Source organism: Numenius arquata, chromosome 4 (assembly GCF_964106895.1).
Source record: "Numenius arquata chromosome 4, bNumArq3.hap1.1, whole genome shotgun sequence".
NCBI classification, from domain to species: domain Eukaryota; kingdom Metazoa; phylum Chordata; class Aves; order Charadriiformes; family Scolopacidae; genus Numenius; species Numenius arquata.
The window spans coordinates 40,623,009-40,643,112 of NC_133579.1; the positions used below are offsets into that span (position 1 = coordinate 40,623,009).

General features: G+C 39.6%; 1 protein-coding gene across 3 annotated transcripts in view; it reads right to left on the reverse strand.

The window, feature by feature from the left end:
• The window catches only part of FHOD3 (formin homology 2 domain containing 3), a 398,400-nt gene that overhangs the window by 185,884 nt on the left and 192,412 nt on the right, over positions 1-20,104 (reverse strand). For all 3 annotated transcript variants that reach the window (XM_074146889.1, XM_074146891.1, XM_074146890.1), the window contains exon 5: positions 13,895-14,000. In XM_074146889.1, coding sequence (XP_074002990.1) covers positions 13,895-14,000 — 106 coding nt within the window. The remainder of the gene's footprint in view (positions 1-13,894; positions 14,001-20,104) is intronic.

Consider the following 20,104-nt stretch of genomic DNA (forward strand, 5'->3'; position numbering starts at 1 on the left):
ACCGTAGTTCTGTTGGCCAAAAGCTGGCTTTGCTGGCATGGATTAAGTGCATAGGATTCTTGCTTGCTTTCCTGATTTTGGAAAGCTCAAGTCTTTCTACTCATGTCTTTGTTGAACTGAGGCAATGAGGCTACAACCCCTCAAAATGACAATTCTGCTATTCATGAATGCTGCCATGGAAATCAACAAAGTTCAGCCTTTGAAAATACAGGGCTCTTAGGTGCCATTCAGTCCCAATGGAATCAAGTAGAGAACATGAGTCTTCTTCCTACTGAGTCCTGTGGGACTCCTGTCCTGTCCAGCCTGGCAGTCCCAAGCATGCCTGCATGGTTATATGCAGGAAGTCATAGAAGTTCCAGTAGTCTGAGTTTACAAGTTATTCAAATGTCCTTCCCAATTTCTCCTTTTGGAATCTGCATGGCTAAAAGGTATTTATTACACAGAGGTTGTTGTTTGCATAGTACATGTCCTGTGGGTATAAAACTACAAAGCTAGCTCCTAATCTTAGGTTCTTTCATGTATTCCATTTCATACTTGTTTATAGAGGAAAGGTATATTCACAGTACATAACTTCGGACAACAAATACAAGATCCCAGTCTTCCTGAGATGCCACTAAAATAGCATAAAAGAGTCTTGCTCTTTTTCTAGATGATTCATAATGCTCCCAGCTGCTGCCCACCAAGGAAGGACATGGCACTCAAAGTCAGAGCAGGCAGCTTGTGAGGGTTTTTTTTTTTTGTTCTTTTTTGTTTTGTTGGGTTTTGTTTGTTTGTTTGTTTTGTTTTGTTTAAGGAAACTGTCTTGTTACTCAGATGGTGAGGGGGAGAATTCTGATCTGAACACTGAAGGAAACAAAATTTAAACCCAGAGAGGTTCAAAGAAATGAAAGAGTTAAGGGAGGAACTCTGACAGAAAGCCTGATGAGCATCTGAGAGTTATGAAAAGAGATGAAGTGACTGGGATAAACGAGGGAAATAATGGGAAAAACTAAAAGCTATTTGGCTGGAGGGAACATAGGGGCTAGAACTGATGTGAGCAATGTTGAGGAAAGAAATAGGTAATAGATGAGAGACCGAAGCTGTGACTACATACTTGATAGTGGTACTGCAACACTCTCCCTTATTGGTTTGTCTCCGACCAAACTCAGGGTTTTTCTGGCACAGGGGTTTGTGTCCCAACACAGAGAACCAGAATGGTAATTCAACAGCACTAAAAAAAGATATCCAAAACAACAGCAAAATATCCACCTTTTCTTCCCACCCAAAATATCCACCTTTTCATCCTTATTTTTCAGAGGAACACATTCCTCTGTCAAGTTCATTACACCATCACACAAACACAGCTGTAGTGCCAGAACCCAGGACACACAGTGAAGAAATGGGAAGAGGTGATGGAAGGAAAAGATGCTTAAGCCAGGTTAAACTGTTAAACAAATGAATGTAAAAGAGTTGATGAACATTGATGAACAGATTGATGAAGTAAATGACCCGATAAACTGATGAAGGTTAAAGGAAGCTGAAGAGGGAAGGGGAAAATGTATAGACAGATCAGAGAAAGCAAGCTAGGACAGGCTGGGTGAGAGTCTAAATGGGAAAAGAAGCCCTAAGAGTAAAGATTAAAAAGGCATGAACAGAAAGTACCATATCAAGTATGACAACCAGCCCAAGGACAAGCCCAAAATCAGACTTAAGCTTACTAAATCTTTCTGAATTCAGAATATGTCTGGTTTTAAGTGCCTCATTTCCTTATCTGCAACACAAAGACAATGCTGCCCTTTCAGCTCTTGGATGACATTTAGTGACAAACCACAGAAAAACCCATGAGGGAAACAAATGTAACCGAGATTGCATAGCATAAAATAAATCCCAAAGCCTTGGGAAGCACTGATGATATGACAAGCTATCTAAAAAGTGTTCCTGAAGTGCACAGGTGTGATGGTGCTCATGGACTGAAGCAGAGCAGCTGTGAAGAAAGCCGTACCACTGTGCGATCAAAGATTGGATCAGCTTCCACACAAAGGGGCACACATGCCTGCAAAGTAAGATCACACAGCTATTTCTTAATTTTCAAGAGTTTCATTAATCAGCCTTAACAGTATTCTTAGTGCATTTGTCTATCATCATCTTAGAGAACATAAGAAACCTTTATCAAAAGCATATATAAAAGAATATTCCTAACAACCAATATATCCAGTTAATAAATGCTACAATCAATGTTTCCATCAAAGATTTTAACCTAAATACTAAAAGCAAGCTTATGGTGACCCCACTACTGAATTTTGAGAAGTTGGGAACCATGTCTCAATGTTGCTGCCTTTAAAAGCAAATTTTTTGGCCCACTGTAGTGCACAGGTAAGAAAACAGTGTCTGAGCAGCTTCTCATCGAGACCACTCTCTGCACGCAGGGGCAGGCTACCAAGATTCAGAGCACCCAGGGTGAAAGTCTGCAGACACGGACCCTTGTTATTCCAGATACTTGAAGCTTGTCAGGAGTAAGTGCTGTGCAGCCAGAGCCAATTTGGGGTGTAACTTTAAAAACAACAGAGCTCTTTTTGAAGCAGGGATTTGGAGTACAAAATTAGGAAATCAGGGCATCAGGGGATGGGGACAGAGACAAGAGAGACAGGGATGAAGGAAGGTGATATCCTTGTCTAGGCAGGTGATAACATATAATCGGAGGGAGGTTAAGTAGGAGGAAACAGGATGTTGCCCAGTATTGGCAGAAGTCTTTTAAGACCCCACCTGTTATTTAAATAAACCCACTTAAAACACACTATAGATATACTAAATCCTGAGTAGCACTTCATATTAAAGTCAGTATGCTGTAACAGCAGAACCATCTGACGGCACTCCTGGAAAACAGCAGTATTTTTAATGTTCCAGGGAACTGTGAAATGTCAAAAGAAAAAATAGTAAACTCCAAAAGAAAGCCTGTCCATCCCAGCCTTTTAATAAAGGCAACTCTTAGGATCTGCCCTTAAACAGTGATCTTCCCTGTGGGATGTTAATGCTCCTTGGCTTCCTGGCAGCAGGGAGACCTTTCTTTATAGAGAATCTCTCAGTAGCTCCCATACTATTTTCCTTCCTTTAATGTGTCCCTTCAGGCCTGATACAATGTGGGGCCGCTCAGGTGCCAACCTTAAACTCCTCCTCTCTATATTCTCTTCTACCCAGAGATTTTTATATTACTGAGCAAATTCACTTTCAATACATTGCCCCACTCCTTTAACCTACTCATTGCTTTTTGGAAACACCAATCTGTGGCACTGAAACATTCCAGCCTTGGTCTTACATTCACAGCCCTGTGGTCCTCCCCACTCCTGTACACCCTAAATACCCCCTCCCTTTTTTTTATAATCACTTTCGTCATCCCCAGGAGTGTGTGTGGGAAAAAACTAAAGTACTTATAAGGTTGGAAAAGAGAAGAAGACTTGTTTTCTTGCTGTCAACAAATTGAAAGGGGTAAAGGAAAAAAGTGACTTATTTTGCACAGCACCTAAAACAGTAAACACTTCACTAAAGTCTCTGGGAAGAAACTTCAAAGTGAGTGATATATTACTGAAAACCCCATCCTAAATAACAGAGGTACAGTATTTCTAGCAGTTAGTGCAAGCTCTGGTATGGCTAGGGGGCAGAAGGTGGGCACAGCCTCCTCTCCTGGCTTGACAGCACCAGCTTTAACATCAGGAATTTAAATGGAAAAAAACCAAAAACGTCTCTCACACTGAAAACAGTGAAGGAGTGAAAGGAGTGAAAGGAGTGAAAAACTCCTTCTTTTCTGGAAATATGGTGAGAAAGAAATCATGTTACAATTAATAAATTCACAGTTTATCAATCCCCACTTCTTGTAAAACTTGGAGGAATGGGATAAACCTGTGCTGCCCCCCAACTAGCAGGCAGGGACCCCAAACCACAACTCTTCTCCCTCTGGCTTGCAGAGGGAAGACACAATAACCTCTCTGCTTTTCCACGGCGTCTTGGCTTTGCTGCCTCTCCAGGTCTGCTCAGCCCCTTCCCGCGCAGCCACAGACAACCTTCACATACATGTGGGGAGTAGGAGGGTGCCAGCCGATGTTCTCTCCTCTTCACTCCAATGCCACCATCAGTGACTCAAGTCCTGAGTATAGGAGGTGGTGGAGAGAGGAGAGGAGGAGGGTGATAGGTAGCACCGACAGATGGCAAACTGGTCCTTATACTTCATTATAAAGCACCAAAAAGAATTTCCATCTTTTCTCATTCAACCTGTGTAAGCATGCAGCTCTTAGCTACTTCTGCCTCCCCAAGGGGCACCTGCTGCTACTCCTGTGCTCCTCAGGGCTATGCAGAAGAACAGGCAAGCACAAACCCTCCACAGCAGCAGACAGAAACATTAATATTCCCATATGCTCACTAAGATTATCCCTCACTGTCATCAGCCTATGAATACTGTACAGTTTTTCTTAGACACATATGTATGAACACAGCATTTATGATAGGTTAATAATTAATGCTGTGCTAATACATGCAAGTCTTATGGCTTAGCCTTTACGTTCTTGAATTGTCCATGTTTTTTTAATACTCTGACGCAGTAGCAATCAGAGGCTCAGAGCAGGTCACTGCCTCATTGTAATGAAAATAAGTATTTTAAGAGTTTATAGTCCACTGCTCCCATTTTCTTACTGCACTTATGAGAACATGATCGATAGAAATGTACATGCGTGCACATTTGCAAAAAATCCAGACAGACAGGGCTAAGATGTAGCTTAAAATAAATCAGACATATCTGGATATGGAAATTAACTCTAAAGACATGTGAAGAATCTCACTTTTGACATGTCCTTATGTCACACAATAATCACCTTCATGGAATAACAGTTAGCACTTTTTAATTATGCTCCACATTTGACCCTACTTCCCCCTCTCCTCTTTTCAAGTCCTTAATTTTCCCTGCTTCTGTATCAGGATAGAGCACTCTGTGTGGCACTGTCACAAATAGCTGCGGAAGCATCTAATTTTGAGATGTTAACAATCAAACACTATTTCCCAACTGTATTTTACTATGTTTCATGTGTGTATTTTCAATACAAGTAATTCATGGTGAAATCCCCAGCAGCTGTGTACTTTGTATAAGCGTTCATGTCTCTGCCGGCTTATAAATGTCTTTATTTTGCACACATTTTCTCCTTCTCTAATGAATCAAGTTTTTGGATACTTTCAGGCTAAAAGATTACTACAAAAAGCCAGAAATACCCTGTAATATCCTCCTACCAGTTGGAATAGGTACATTGTTTTCAAGGCTTGTTCATGAAGTTTGAGTAGTTAAATCATATAACATCCACAATGGCTTTAAAGGCCCCTGGGACTACTTCCCAAGTACTTATTCTTTGCTTAGTAGTTAAGGATGTGCATTTTTCATGGTTCAGTTCCTCGTTTTACACGGGGTCTGCATAGCCTGAGGTGTCACATTTCATGGGAATTTCATAAAGCATAAAAAAAATTACACAAAACCTGAAGATTCATTTTCATGGAGACAGAAAGCAACCCAAAGCCTCCCAGCCTCTGTCAGCTTTCAAAACAAGGGAAATCCATAATTTTATGGTGGTGTTATTGCTGAATTCCACATAGACCATGAGAACCCTATATCCTCCTCACGAGCAGTCCCAACATGAAAGGCCATTTCACATAACGCACAGAGCAAGGAACAGCTCCGTTTATTTGTAGATGTGTAAATTACTATAGGGTGCTTAAACTTTTGAACTCAAATTTGCTTCAGTGCCAATTCCCATCCCAGACTGGGAGGACCATCTGGCTCTGCTTCCAGATGGATCATGGATCAGAATCACACCCAGGGAAAAGGGAGTGAGAAGGAAGGGAAAGGAGAGGGCAGTGCTCACTCCACAAACTAAGTGAATGCTTAAGGTTGTGTTTGGTAGGAAACTCTGTGTAATGCATGCATAAATCGAGTCTAATAAATATAATTTTAAAATATGCAGATGACAAATGGAGACAGCGTAGAGAGAAAAGCATAGAGGATGTTTTCCCTCTTTTTAAACTGCATTTCCAAGGTCAAGCTCTCCCAACTACCCTTGCATGAGCAAACAAATGCATTTAGTCTTAAAGAGATATTTGCAGAAGTGAAAGAGGATTCAGCTACCAAGTCGGGGAGGTTTAGTGTTTATATTATTAATCAAGGACATCGCATTATGTGCCCTCTTTTCTGGTACAATGAAAAGCATTGTTTCTAATTTTATTTAATTTTTAATTATTTTATTTACTTCTAATTTAATTTCTAATTAAAACAATAATTTATCATTGTTTCTAATCTAAAGAGTCCCTGAACCAGGATGCCAAATCTATTCATATTTTTTCATTCCATGGCTTTTCACAACACAAAAAGAGGCACATCTTGAGGTTTCTGCACACTTGTAGCAAGAAAAGGCATTGAGCCATCAGGTATAGGTCTGATTTTTCTGGGCCTGTTACTTTTCACATGAACTACAACAAATGGCACCTACAAAGCTTGCTGATGGGAAGCTGGCAGCATAACTCATTTCACAAAGGGAGATGGCATGGCTGCATCACAGTGATGCCAAACCCCAGCTCAGCAGTGCTGCTGATTAACAGGTCTTATTAGCACAGGCACACTAATTTGCTAATACAGCGTTGATTTGTTTGGTTTGGTGGGTTTTGTTTTGGATTTTTTTTGGTGGTGGTGGTCGGGAACCTAGGTGTATCTCCATGTGGAGATGCCCCACACTCTGTGGGCATAACAGCTTCCAAGTGGAGTTGCCATCTGTTGGTGTGGTTTCCTGGGACTGCAGTCTGACGTCCAGTGTAAAATGAATGACATGAATGTTCAAATCCCCACAGGACAAGCGTTCAACTCTGATATGCTTTCTGATGGACTCAGCAGAAAGATCAAAGAACTGAATTTACAGGGAGACTGAGCCAGCAAGTCCCTCTCAGAAGCAACACTCCTATGTAATCAAGCTTTAGGCACTTCATTTCTCTTTAAAGCACAGGTTCTTACTACAGCTACTGTGAGAGCAACTGAGAAGTTTACATAATTTTAAAGGACTACACATAAGAAGCCAACTTGAATATGTAGAGATACGTGCAAGAACTTCACAGTCACAAATGGATAGCTGCACACTGAAGGTTAAGAGAAAAAAGTCAGGAAAATTTTCATCTTTGGCTCCAGGAAAAGAAAGAAATGCAAAGGTAAGCCTAATCGTATGCTGTCTGCTCCTATTTACTTGAGGCTGGGATACTTTTCTACAGCTGGAAAACTTTAAACAGTTCTCCAGCGCACACAGAAACAGGAATAACACAAAGGCATGCGTGATACACAGTATTAGCTCCATAGCTCCATTTTCACTACTAAACTTACATTACTACCATCTGTTTTACTGCTGCAGTACCGACCCAGCAAGACACATCTACTTAGTACAGACATAGCCTCTCACAGACCTCATTTCTAGTCTTTCGATATTTACACAAACCCTGCTGATGATACAATGCTTCACATACATTTACCACAGAAGAACATGCTAAATGCTTTGTAATACCTAACCTTTACTGCAAAAGGCCAAAGCCACATAATCTATCAGGGTGAGGGAGGAAAATTCAAGAGCACTGGAAGCATTTGCGTCCTTGTAATAATGAGGGGTCTTTTTGATAAAAACAGCCAGCCAATTCCTGGAACTGGATCATCCCCCCCATTACAGGGAGCACACTTATAAACCCCAAGCGTTCCTAGTAGCAGTTGGCTCAATGCAGAAATACCACCGGCTTGCTGATAATTTCACGTCTGGCTTTCAGAACGAGAGGGTTATCAGTAGCAGCTTCCACCACCCGCTTGCAAAACCTCACCCTCACCTTCGACTTCCTCTAGCTCCTTGACATCTTCAGGCACACAGTGTCCCGGTGACAGACAGTAACCAGATGATCTTTTACCACTCAGCACTGAGTCGTTTCAGGCATTTAATCTGATTTCCCAGAATAAGCAGCACATCCCTTCATTCTAAAGTTGGCGTGCAGGTGGGATCGCATGCCTCTGGCTTTATAAATAGGCCTAACCATCGGTGGCTTTAGTACACACCTGTGATTGAGCCGTTCGCCTGTTGGTTTAGAAAAACTGATCCCCTGCCTGGGCATTCATCGGCAATTCTGACTGACTGTGGGCATGTTTTGACGACTGTGAAACAGCTCCGCGCTTCCTGATTCCAACAGCAAAATCGCTTTCTGCTTTACAACCAGTAGCTCTTACAGCGATTTCTTTCCACTTCTTGTTGTTGTCAGCTACACTATACTGATTAAATAAAAGCACATGCAAAACGCACATTTAGAATTACCTTGCTGCAGTAGGAAGCAGAGGTTACTAAAAGGGTAACTATCCAGCTACAGCTACATCCTTTCCCTCCATCCATTCCTCGGCAAAGATTGGCTCCCATTTACTGACTAGAAAGGCGAGGAATCAAAAAGGTCCCCCCATCCCCATACCCCAGGGTGGGACTGGAAAGTTTCAGGCTCTTCAATTCCCACTTTTGTACTTTGGGAAGTCGCTGCTCCTCTTGGGAACTTGGTCATCACTGGCAGTTCACAATTGTGCAAATTACAGATATCAAGCTTGAAGGAAATTGTTTTAATGGATCCCTACTTAATTTAAACATATAGCAAAGATCAGAATGTGCCTTGGAGTTATTTTTCACACATGAATTCAGTGTTTTAAGATATTTAGTTATTTGGTTTTTACATTTTAGGACTTTTCTGGTAAAAGTCCTCCCTGAAATTATTTAAAAATCCTCAAAAGTCTTACAAAACAAGGAGAGAAAATAAAATAAGAGCACTGTTATATACTCATTCTACCTGCATAAAGATAAAAGCATGCTTGTACAAATGCAATTCCAAAACAAAACACTTTTAATATTTCTAAGGAAAAAAAAAAGGCATAACAATAAAGCTGCTGTTCTATCAGACTGAAGATAATGTTGACTTTGTGTATGAACTTATGAACCTTTAATCCTCTTAAATGATATGTCATCATCTTCACGGTATGTAAGATCCCTCACCCAGAACCATCACCTTCATCTTCTGTGCTTGCACCAACATCTCTAGAGACCAACAGGACTTTATCAGAAGTGCAGTGGGTCTGTGAAAGAACAACCCACAACTGGTTCTCCTGCAACCTAGTCTTCTGCCCAGATTATTGAATTAAGTATAGATTATTGAAGTTTTGGCTATAATGTATTTAAGGTATTTAATAAAGGTATTTAAAAGGCATGTAGACATGGGGCTTAGGGACATGGTTTAGTGGTGAGTTTGGCAGTGCTATGTTAACAGTTGGACTCGATGATCTCAAGGGTCTTTTCCAACCTTAATGATTCTATGATTCTATGCATTTTTAATTTTAGATTATAATAACGACTTGGGGTTTTGGGGGAAAGGAGTTAAGTTAAAGTGCAAGTATTGCCTCAAATCATAACTCTAAGGCTCTTTCCAAGCACTTGTTTTCTTTTATTTATTCATCTTAAAAAAAAAAAAAAAACCAACAAACCACTACAAATCCAAAACGGCCAAACAAAATTAAAACCATCTCTCATCCAGACTTTAAAATTCTTATTCTCCATATAAGCACACAGCTCTCACTAAATCAGAGAGCTCCATCCAAAAGCTGAATTTGATTCAAACATGGTCTAGTACGAGCACAGACTGATGTCCTATTTTTTCTCAGCCTTAGTTCTTAGAAATTTTGCTCTGCAGCAAGGACAAGGCGTCTTCCTGCTTGGACTGAACACCTGGCTTGCGCTTTCAGACCACAAGAACAAACTCTAGCTTTCATCTATTTATGGACACCAGTAAATACTGATCTGAATCCAGAAGTAGGCAATCAGGGATCCAGGTACCCAAATACAATCTGCCAAAAAAGGCTGATGGCCTATTGACAACCTCATCATTGGATGTGAGGACGTCATTGGTGGGACAGGATCTCACCAGGCAGAGCTTCTCACATCATGGTGTAAGAGGACTCACCTCTGAACTCCCATACCTCCCTTATTTAGTTTATTTTTAAAACAATTAAGCCTTGGTCTACACAAGCTGCTTTTCTTTCCCACCTTTCCAACAGCACTGGCTAAATTAACAGAAAACATGAAGACTGCCATAATTGTACCAATTACTTAATTAGTCTGTGTTCAGCCGCTGCCAATTACTTCATTAGTCTGTGTTCAGCCGCTGCATTTCATATGTTGCTTTCTCATTCTATGCAAGAAACAGAAGATTTCAAAAATACATGCAAAGCATCTTCAAAATTACAATAAGATTTATTTTAATCCTCATAAATTGTGGACATTTTAATCTTTCACCCATTTCCATTTATTTTTTAATATTTAGGCAACATGTACGATACTACAATCTTGTAAGTAGGGCAGAAACACAACTTCAGTGCTATGAGTGAAGTTCATCATTCTTATGGATAATTGTCACCAAGGGACAATAAAAATAAAGAAAAAGTAAGAAAAAAAAGAAAAAAAAAAGAAAAAAAAAAGAAAAAGCAAGCAAGCAAGCCTGTTTCTGGGGGGAGGAAATCCCTCAAAACACAGTTTCTTCACATTTCCACAATAATTAAATGTAATGTCAAAGAGTAAATTTAGGGTGAAGAACTAATAAGTATGGAGGAACAGAATACCTCGAGACAGAAGCCCTGGCTACTGTTGGTTTAGGGCCTATAGGCTATACACTGACAAAAAGGAACACTTTAGGAAAGGTACTGTCAAACAACCCTAATTCAGGCGACCCAAGCAGAAATAAAGTCTCTCTTTAGCACTAAACAATAAACTGTCTGGATTTCACAGTACTGTATGTAAAAGCCATACTTCTCTTCACTTACCCATTCATGTAACTAAAACTTTCGTGACTCATATTTAGTCATATTTTTGGCAGCTTGGTCTGGCTTGAACCAAGTCAGAACTGCTAAGTAGAAATTCACAACCAGGAAACATTCGAGTGAAACAACACAGACCTTTGGAAAACGGAAAGCAATATCCTCAAGAAATAACTTGTACCCAGGAACATATTGAACCAACTACAACCCTCACGCGTATATGTATTTCCAACTTATTTTCCCTCCTAAGTCCAAGGCTATTTCTTGAAGAGTGCAGGCAAACGAGTTCACAAGAGAAAGTCGGAAACCGCTCAGTCAAGACGATGGGGAACCCCACGGGGGTGAGCCCTGGGGGCGGAGGAGACAACGCCAGACCTAAAGCTGCCATTTACTGTCACAAGCCCCGCAAGCTGGGTTAGGATCACAAGAGGAAAACGGCGAATTACACCAAAGGTGCTGGAGAAATGCAACCAGAACATGGAACTAAGGAAAAATCCCATCCCTTTATGATTCAGGTTAAATGCAGTGGAAAGGAGGAGGATATATTCCACTCCAAAAGGATCTGCAGAACAAGGACAGCACAGCAGTAAGGCATAAAAATTCTAGACAAAGATGGCTTTTTAAAATTTATTTTTAATCTCTATAGTTTAACACTGATCTTAAAGCTTACGAGACCACCTCAGTGTTAACTGTGATGTATCTCCAGTGCAATTTATTCACCTATTCACCAGTACTCCAGGTTTAGTAATATGCAGCACTGCAATAACACACACGACTGTCACAAAAAAAATCCAACCAATCACTGTGGTCTTCCAAAAATAACACACCACAAAAACACTCTTACATGACGTATTTAATGTTTCTTTTCAGCACCCTTCTCAATGTATTTGGATAAGATTGTCTGGCTACACTTTATTTCCAAGCCTATCTTTATCTCATTGCACACGCAGACCTATTCAGAAAGTACATGCTGGCTCCTGGAACTGCAAACCAGTTGACATAATCTCAGAGCTGTTACAAGCTTTGAACTTCCTGAAAGACAATCAAGACCAATTTAGTTTCTGAAATAAACCCCACATCACACAGACAAATCATACTGCTGTAAAAGATGCTAAGATACACTACCCAGAGAGAAACTTCAGCTTCACGCACCAGCAAAACAGGGGAAAAAAACCCCCCTGATTTCAGAAGGTACCAAGCCCTAAAATCATCTTCTTAAAATAAGGTTTTTGGCTTTATGACATACTTTTACATGGTTAGGTTTTGTTGTTGTTTTGTTTGTTTTATATTTATTTTGAACAAGCTCTGATCACTTGTTAGTAACAATGCAACAAGATGAGTTTGCAGTTCCTTTTGTATGATGCCGTAGACATGGGCAATAAGGCTCTGTTTTATCATTCATTGAATTCAGTGGGAAATCTGTAACTTCGGATCACAGACACCAAGCTCTCAGACACAGCAAAACTAGAGAAGCCACACCAAGAAAGAGACCACTCTGATCTCCCTGAATTCTGGATGCATTAGGGTATATCCTAATAAAACAGACAGATAACATTTCATTCCTGTTTAAAAAAAAAGGGGAAAGAGAAGAAAAATAAACAATCCAGTGCCCTGGACCTTATCAGACACTGGAGCAGCAGAGCTGCAGGGTTATCCAGTGTTTAGATTTTGAGGCCACTCGGATATTCAGGTAGTGTAAACACCTATCAGACTTCCTTGTTTTAAGTTTTCAATATTTGGCTGCAGAACCCAACTGAAGGGCAAAGATGTCATCCAGCCACACTAGGTCAATGCTGAGGTGATAAAGGAATAAGCCCCCAGACTGACAGCCAGACTGTCCAATACGGCACCTTTATTTCCCTTCCAGTCTGAATTTTCTGAAGGCATCTCTGGCCAGTTTTCTCCCAGAAACTTTTCTTTCAGCTGCAAAGAAAGTCTTTTTTGTTCACATATTTCTGCGTCCTTGTCTGGTTTCATTGTGGTTAACAGACTTTTGAGTACATAAAAGCTACTATTCAAGTACATTTATATCACTGCACAACTACTGATATAGAACATAATTCTGTGGTACTGGTTTGGTTTCTTTTATACCCCCAAAAGCTGGTATTTGTGCAGTCTAATCTTCAAGTTCTTTGCATGAATACACACTTAGTACTTGCATCCTTGCTTTCTACAACTTAGCATTTCTGGTTCTTAGAAAATCCTTCTCCTTATTTTGTATTTGTTTTACTCCTCAATTTGCAGTTTGAGTTTTGGCAGCTAAATACATCAAAGTGACATTCTTACAGACAGCTATATACGTCAGTCTAAGAAAATTCAAATGAGCGATCCACCACAACTATGCATTCATTAGCACTCTCTATTTACTATGATATCATCCAGCAGCAAAGATCCCTTGGTGTGCCCATTCTTCCCTGGCTCATAAAGCCTCAAAATACTGAAGGAACTCTCCAAATTTGTAGCCTGAGTTTCCTGGTTAGATGAAAATCGCACACATTCATTTGGGCCACAATACAGTAAGTCAGCTTTCTAATCCAGTAACATACCTTTTCTGCATCACTCGCCAAACCCTACCTTTGCCAGTTATCTTTTAAGTGCAAAGAACAGAATGTAAACTTCTGATTACCTGTTTAACTCCAGAATGTCAGATGGCTAAAAAGTGCTACAAGCCAAATGACCTTAAGATATGACCATCTCACTGTTTATTCCATAGCTACTCATCACACTCCAAGAAGTTATTTTGCTCTGTGCTGTCTGGTAAAAGCTTATGGCATGCCTTTTCTTTCTTAGAATTACAGATTTTTAGTATAATCTACAAGAAAAGCTGGACAATGGAGAGACTATCAATATCTGAAATTTCCAATTCATCCCACTCAGCGGTGCATATTAATCCCCCCTTAATTTTCTTGCATAACATGCAAGAATCAGGACCAAACTGAGAAACACATTCCAAGACACTTAACATGGCAAGTTGCAGCAGACCCGTGAGAGCTTCAGAGAAATAAAAACAACTTTTGGATGCTTTTCCTTTACCTCTCAGGATGTAGTTCTGATAATTCTGGTCGGCCTCTGCTCCCACTTTGATTAAGCAAGTCAGACCTTCAGCGACAACAAACTCATGAACCAAGTCCTTGTCATCCTGCCAAAGGAGAAAGGAAAAGCTGGGTTAAAATATTTTAAGACAAAGAAACAGGATATATCATAATGTAAAACTACATACATGCCTGCAACATTGACTTTATGTTTCAGGTGATGTAAGCAAGTCGATATGAAAGTTATTATACAGAAGACCAGATGCGGAATTCTGAATTTTAAAATCAGAATTAAATACATCGATGTAAAGCAAGAAAAAACAAGCTTTTACCCTTAAGTCAACTATGGAACATTAAAATCAGTAAAATATGAGTTTTGATTTTTTTCATTAAAGGCTTGCCGACTCTCCCCCTGATACTATAATCTCATTTTATCACGTAAACAGGCATCCTTAAAGACTTAAAGTGTCAGGAGAAACAAGAGAAGGTCATCTCTATACCTTAGCATAATTCCAGTTTCAGTATTTTAAGTGCACACAGCAAAATTTTAAAACTGGTGTTTCTTGCAACATAGTATTATATTTGTTATCTTAAAATAATATTAATTCATTATATCTAGAATGGGAAAGTATAGTGTTGAATATAAGAACACTAGTAGATTATATTCCCACACTGTGATGGAAAACACAGCAAATACAAGACAAAATACTCCTCGGTATTTTGTGGGAGTTTATACTTGTTAAAGTGATTCACTTTTTTGTCAAGCTTTTACTCAGTGCAGGAGAATGACCCCCTATCACAGATATATGTGATACCGGGGAGAGGAGGGCTCTGCTGGGTGCTACATGCATAGTACTATGCCAAGGGATTAGAGAGCACTGTATCCAAAGCTTGCCTTCTCCTCTTACAGAAGGCTCATGTAGACAAACAGGAGGCTACTAAAATCTTGATCAAACAGGATTTAATGAATTAGCCACACAATTTAGGCACAAAACCAATTAAAAACATTAATGAAAGATAACACTCTGTGGACAATCATATTTACTGAGTCCTTTCTTTGAGTATTTTTAATATGTTTCCATACACAACAGTGTAATAGATAAAAAATTCGGCTTTACAATGACAGCCCTGAGAAGCCAAGATCCAGACAGTAGATAGTTTTGTTGAGAGCGATTCCTGAATTCACTGCAAACACTTAGAAAACTGCCAAGGGAAATACAATAATCAAGTGCCTTTTATTGTGAATTTCACCTACTGTAAATTTCTTTCAGTCTGACAGATTATTTCTTATGAGAAATTACGAGGAAAAAAATTGTTTAATGTTTCAGAAGGTCAAATTTTTTTTAAAAAAATTATATATGTATATTGTACAGTCATGTATAGATACACAGATTTATCATGATACAGGTGATTTATCCTTTAAAAATATATATAAAGAGGAAACATACAATCATTCCCCACATCTTTGCAAAAGTATATAGTAAAACCCCAAAATACGTAAGAAAAAATCCACCACTGTGGCACACGAGCTAAAAAACTTATTTATTTCTTAGTCTTAATGTTTTACTTTTTGAGGGTGTTATATTTTTTCTGTATATAGATAAAAGCCTTGATAATGTTTTCTGAAGAGCTAGGAAGGTTACCAACTCCTACGTCGCACCAGGGCACTACAGACCCAAGCACATGATTTTATGAAGATGACAAATTTCCTCTACCCATTTTCCATACTCAAAAGACAGTGGGATTACTAGTAGAGTAGAGGAAGAGTATGTTGACAATATAGCTGTTAATACAAACAGCACTAATTACATCCTGATTTCCTCTGTTGTACGTATCGGTGTTTTAAAGGTGCATGCACAGATCCTCCTCCACTGCAGCCCAGCAGGGAATTCCCTTTGCCATTCCGGAAGGGAACTGACGAATTAAGACAACTGTTTACATCGAGCACCTAAAGACATCTTTACAGCAGGGGACCTTTGGCTGGCACTGAGGTTGCTGTATGTTTGGCCAAGCCGCCAACCTAAGGAGCATGGGATGGGGACCTAGGAAGGGGCATGGTCAGCGAGGGCTCGTGGACCTGCCTGTCCCATGCCGAGCAGTGGCCTCTGGCAAACCCCTTCCCAAATGCCACCAGTCAGAGGACTGAACTCTTAATCCTGAAGCAGTTTATCTCAAGTTAATTTGTGCACCAAGCGATGCCAAAATTCACATGGTGACCTTCCAGAACAACATTTTAGAACAACTGGATTCTAGGAAAAACAAGAAAAGCACCTGAGATAAAATGTTTTCTGATGATCAAAGCCACATCTCAAGTTCATTCCCCCAAACTTGGGGTACTTGATTTAAAATCAAGCAACTGCAAATAAATACATAAGTAAATACGCATGCATGCAATACACAGATCCAAATCACACTGGATAGCAAGCACCGTTCAAGCTCACGTTGTAAGATAGAGGGCCACCTCCAGAACCACACCCAGAGATCCCAGAGGAGTCTCCTCCCTGGCCACCTCTCGGAGCCAGGCAACTACTCCCTCCCATACATAGAATAGTTTGGGTTGGAAGGTACCTTTAAAGGTCATCTTAGTCCAACCCCCCTGAAATGAACAGGGACATCTTCAACTAGATCAGGTTGCTCAGAGCCCCATCCAACCTGACCTTGAATGTTTCAATACCCCTTTGTATATGGTATTTTTAAGTCAAAGAAACTTGAATAATCTCTTGTTCTTCAAGAATTTTGAATCTTGTTTCTCCTAAAACTCAAGAGAGAGGAACACATCCCTGGAATTCATCGGCTAAGTTTAAAGCAAAGTATATTCAGGTTTCAGGTAAACTAAGGCCACACACCGTGGTAATTCACAAGAACTTTGCATGCCTAGAAAGTAAGTTACTCTGTATGCCAAGGTCAATGGTTAAAAATTCCCTGCTACTGAAGAGAGAAGGTGCCAAATTTCCCCTACCCAGAGTGGGCAGTGGTGGGAGCGAGGGCAAGGTACAGAAAGGACAAGAGTATGCAGAATCTAGACTAACAGAAATTGGTAGCATAGTGCAGAATCAAGAAAGCTGTGGGCAAAACATCTCCAAGTCTGATAACAAATAGATGGATCTTTTATTGGACAACACCATTGTCTAATTTAAAAGAAACAAGATATATAACAATCTAAACTACTGAATGAAATAACCATAATTATTTTTTCAGATGATAATAGTATCTTAGCTCACAGCACACCTCCTTGTTCTTTTGTTGATACTTGAGTAGACATTTTGATTTTGCATCAAATGTGTTTGCATCACCCTTGAGTTGAGAAAAAAAAATAAATCTGTCTGGATTGACTCACAGTCAAATAATCAAGACTGGAAAATCAGGAAAAAGTAGTAAGCGGTCTGCAGATTCTGACGTTTGTTAATAGACCTAACGTGCCTGTTCGGGAAAAATAAAAGACATATGGATGATACAAAAAAAATATTCCCTATGCTACAGAAGTTAACAGTATTTCAACTTCAGAGACCTTCAGGCTGAACCCAAAAACTAAATAAAATTTTTAACAGCACATAGCCATTAAGGGCAGTTGACATTCAGTGAAGGATAAAAACTGAAATACCCATTATAACTTTAACATGTTCTCCATAATTTTAAATAGTGAATGCATATTAGAGTATCACCTGGGGGAAAATTAGCATTTAATTCTCAAAATACCTCATGCAAAAGACCTGGTTTATGTTGGTGACTTTTTATATTATTTAATAACAAAACAAAACAATACAAGAAAAAAAAAAAAAAAAAACAACAAAAAACCAACAAAGACCTTCCCAAATCAAAATGTGAGATCTGACTTCTGGAACTTTTTCAAAGCAGCCAAAGGAGTAAATCACGTCAGCATAGTCTCATCCTTGACTGAGAGGAGATATATTGCAGGAGAACAGCAGAGGAAATGAAGGAGATGAGGGACTCTAACCAGACCGCTTTTGGAAAGCACTGAATAAACAAATCAAACCTGAATTAAAAAAAAGGCTTTTAAGGTACTTCTCCTTTCCCAAATAAAAGGGAAAAAGAAGGTGTAATGAAGCGGAGTACAAACACATCATGCTCTAGACATAAATCTGAACTCAGTACATTATCTATCCCATCATGTATATACGATGAGAGGAAAGAAGCAAACATCTGGAATGTGCGAAGAAAGATGAAAGGCATCCAAGCCCATACGTTCTACATTGAAATGAGAATGTTTACATCAATTTTGGTCTAAGATAATCTTTTCAGGCCCATTAACTCACTGACTTGCCAAGTTAGGTGACCTCAAGAGTAAAGGCGACTCTCTAGCAGTGGTAAGAGGTTCAGGTTTCCAGGAAGAGAGCATTCATTGTAGGGAATATACAGTGTGTGTGACAATGATACGTACAAGTAGCTGCCGCATGTGTGTGATAACAGCTAAAAGGAGGCAGGGAAAGGTTGTCATTTGCTATGGAAATGGACTCCTCTGCTAATATCACAGAGATTTATGATCCCTTAATCAGCAGGCATTAAGGCACTGATGAGAAAAGCAGCAAAACACAGGCAAAGGTCTCTAAGCTTCCTGCTAAGCTCCTGCAACCATAAAGATTGTGCAGTGACACAAAGGCTGGCTACTTAAAGTCTTTATGAAAAGATAGCATTGCCCTCGTCAGATAACTATATTTTACATGTTCATTCACAGACCTGGAATAGATCATGTCTCTTCCTCTCTTTAGGCATCTCAGAAGCAAGAAAAAACAAGATAATGTATGTTGCTTTGTAATAGAGCTCTGGTTTTGTCCAATGTATAATGAAAAAAAGACATTAAATATATTCAAAATGGTAAGATTAAAGCTTACATGGTTGACAAAATGTACAAATCATACTTTCACCTCCATAACTCAGCCGAGCTATTAAAAATACCTCACAAACCCTGTGATCAAGCAGTCTATATAGTACACTCGTGTGCCACTAGCAAGATAAGAAGCTTAGGCAGGACTCCTGTCTTTCCTTCCCCGTTCTGCTGTCTCTGTACCATTTGATACATTCTCTAATGGAGTCTTGCAGGGTCTTATCTGAAGGTGGAGATTGAAGACTTTTCAAGGAATGGCACTTTGGGAAAATGCATCTTCCACATGCAAAGATAAATTGTTTATGTACTGTTAAAGATAAATCTTTCTGAAGCCTGTATTTCTATGGGCCATATGTTTGAAAACTTTTACCCAAAGCATGATTATTATTTTCAAGCCACAAGAAAGTTGTTTTGCTTCCTAATGAGAATCAAGGTTTTGGAACACAGTTTCTCAAGGGGGGGTTGTTTTTTTCTTCTAAGCTAACAAGTACTGCGGAAAGCTCGATTCCAAGTATTTGGGAAAACTGGATTAGTAACTGAATATTCACATTTGGATACGCACATACATATTTCTCTTTTACGTGGCTAACAGCTGTGCAGAGTACTGTCTTTCCAAGGAATTATAACAAGATGCTTGTCTATGAGATTTCTACCATTTTTATGTGTTTTATGTGGTTTTTTTTCCTTTCCTCTCATAAGACATCCCATTGTTTCTGGTTGCTTAAGCATTCCCATATTTAATCCTATGCTGTACAATTCTCTCCCGTTTCTGTTACACAGTCAAACATTGCACATTTTATAAGGTTCGTTTCTTTAAATATGGAACCATAGGGTTCCCCAGCCTGTTCTCTCCACATGAGTGAGCCAGAAATCACATTCTGTACTGACCAAACTTTCCAAAGTGCAAAAGTTGCAATAATCCAGCCTAGAAGTCAGAGCAGCACAGGCAGACGGGGTACCAGCCACAGTCACAAGAATCTTCTTGCTAAACTGCCTACTGACTTACAGGAGGGGATTGCACTCACACTGAGCTCCAGCAGCTGACACACTTCACCCTCTGTCTGAGAAGAGCTTCCCTCTCTGCTCTGTCACTCTACAACATCCCAATTAAGAGAGATTTAAACTAATGATTCTCAGGTCAGCTCTGATTTTGTCTGTAGATCAAAAACAGTAACTTCACAAAGATGTACTACATTCACATTTGAACGTTGTGATAACTCCCCTAGGCAAAAGACAAGAAGAATATTGCCAACTGACCATGCAATGTAGCATAAGAGAAGAAATGTAAACCCTACTGCAGTCAAATAGGACAAGCATCCTCTGCTGCTTGAAATCTTGCGGGACAAGATGCTGGCAGCATCCCAATAC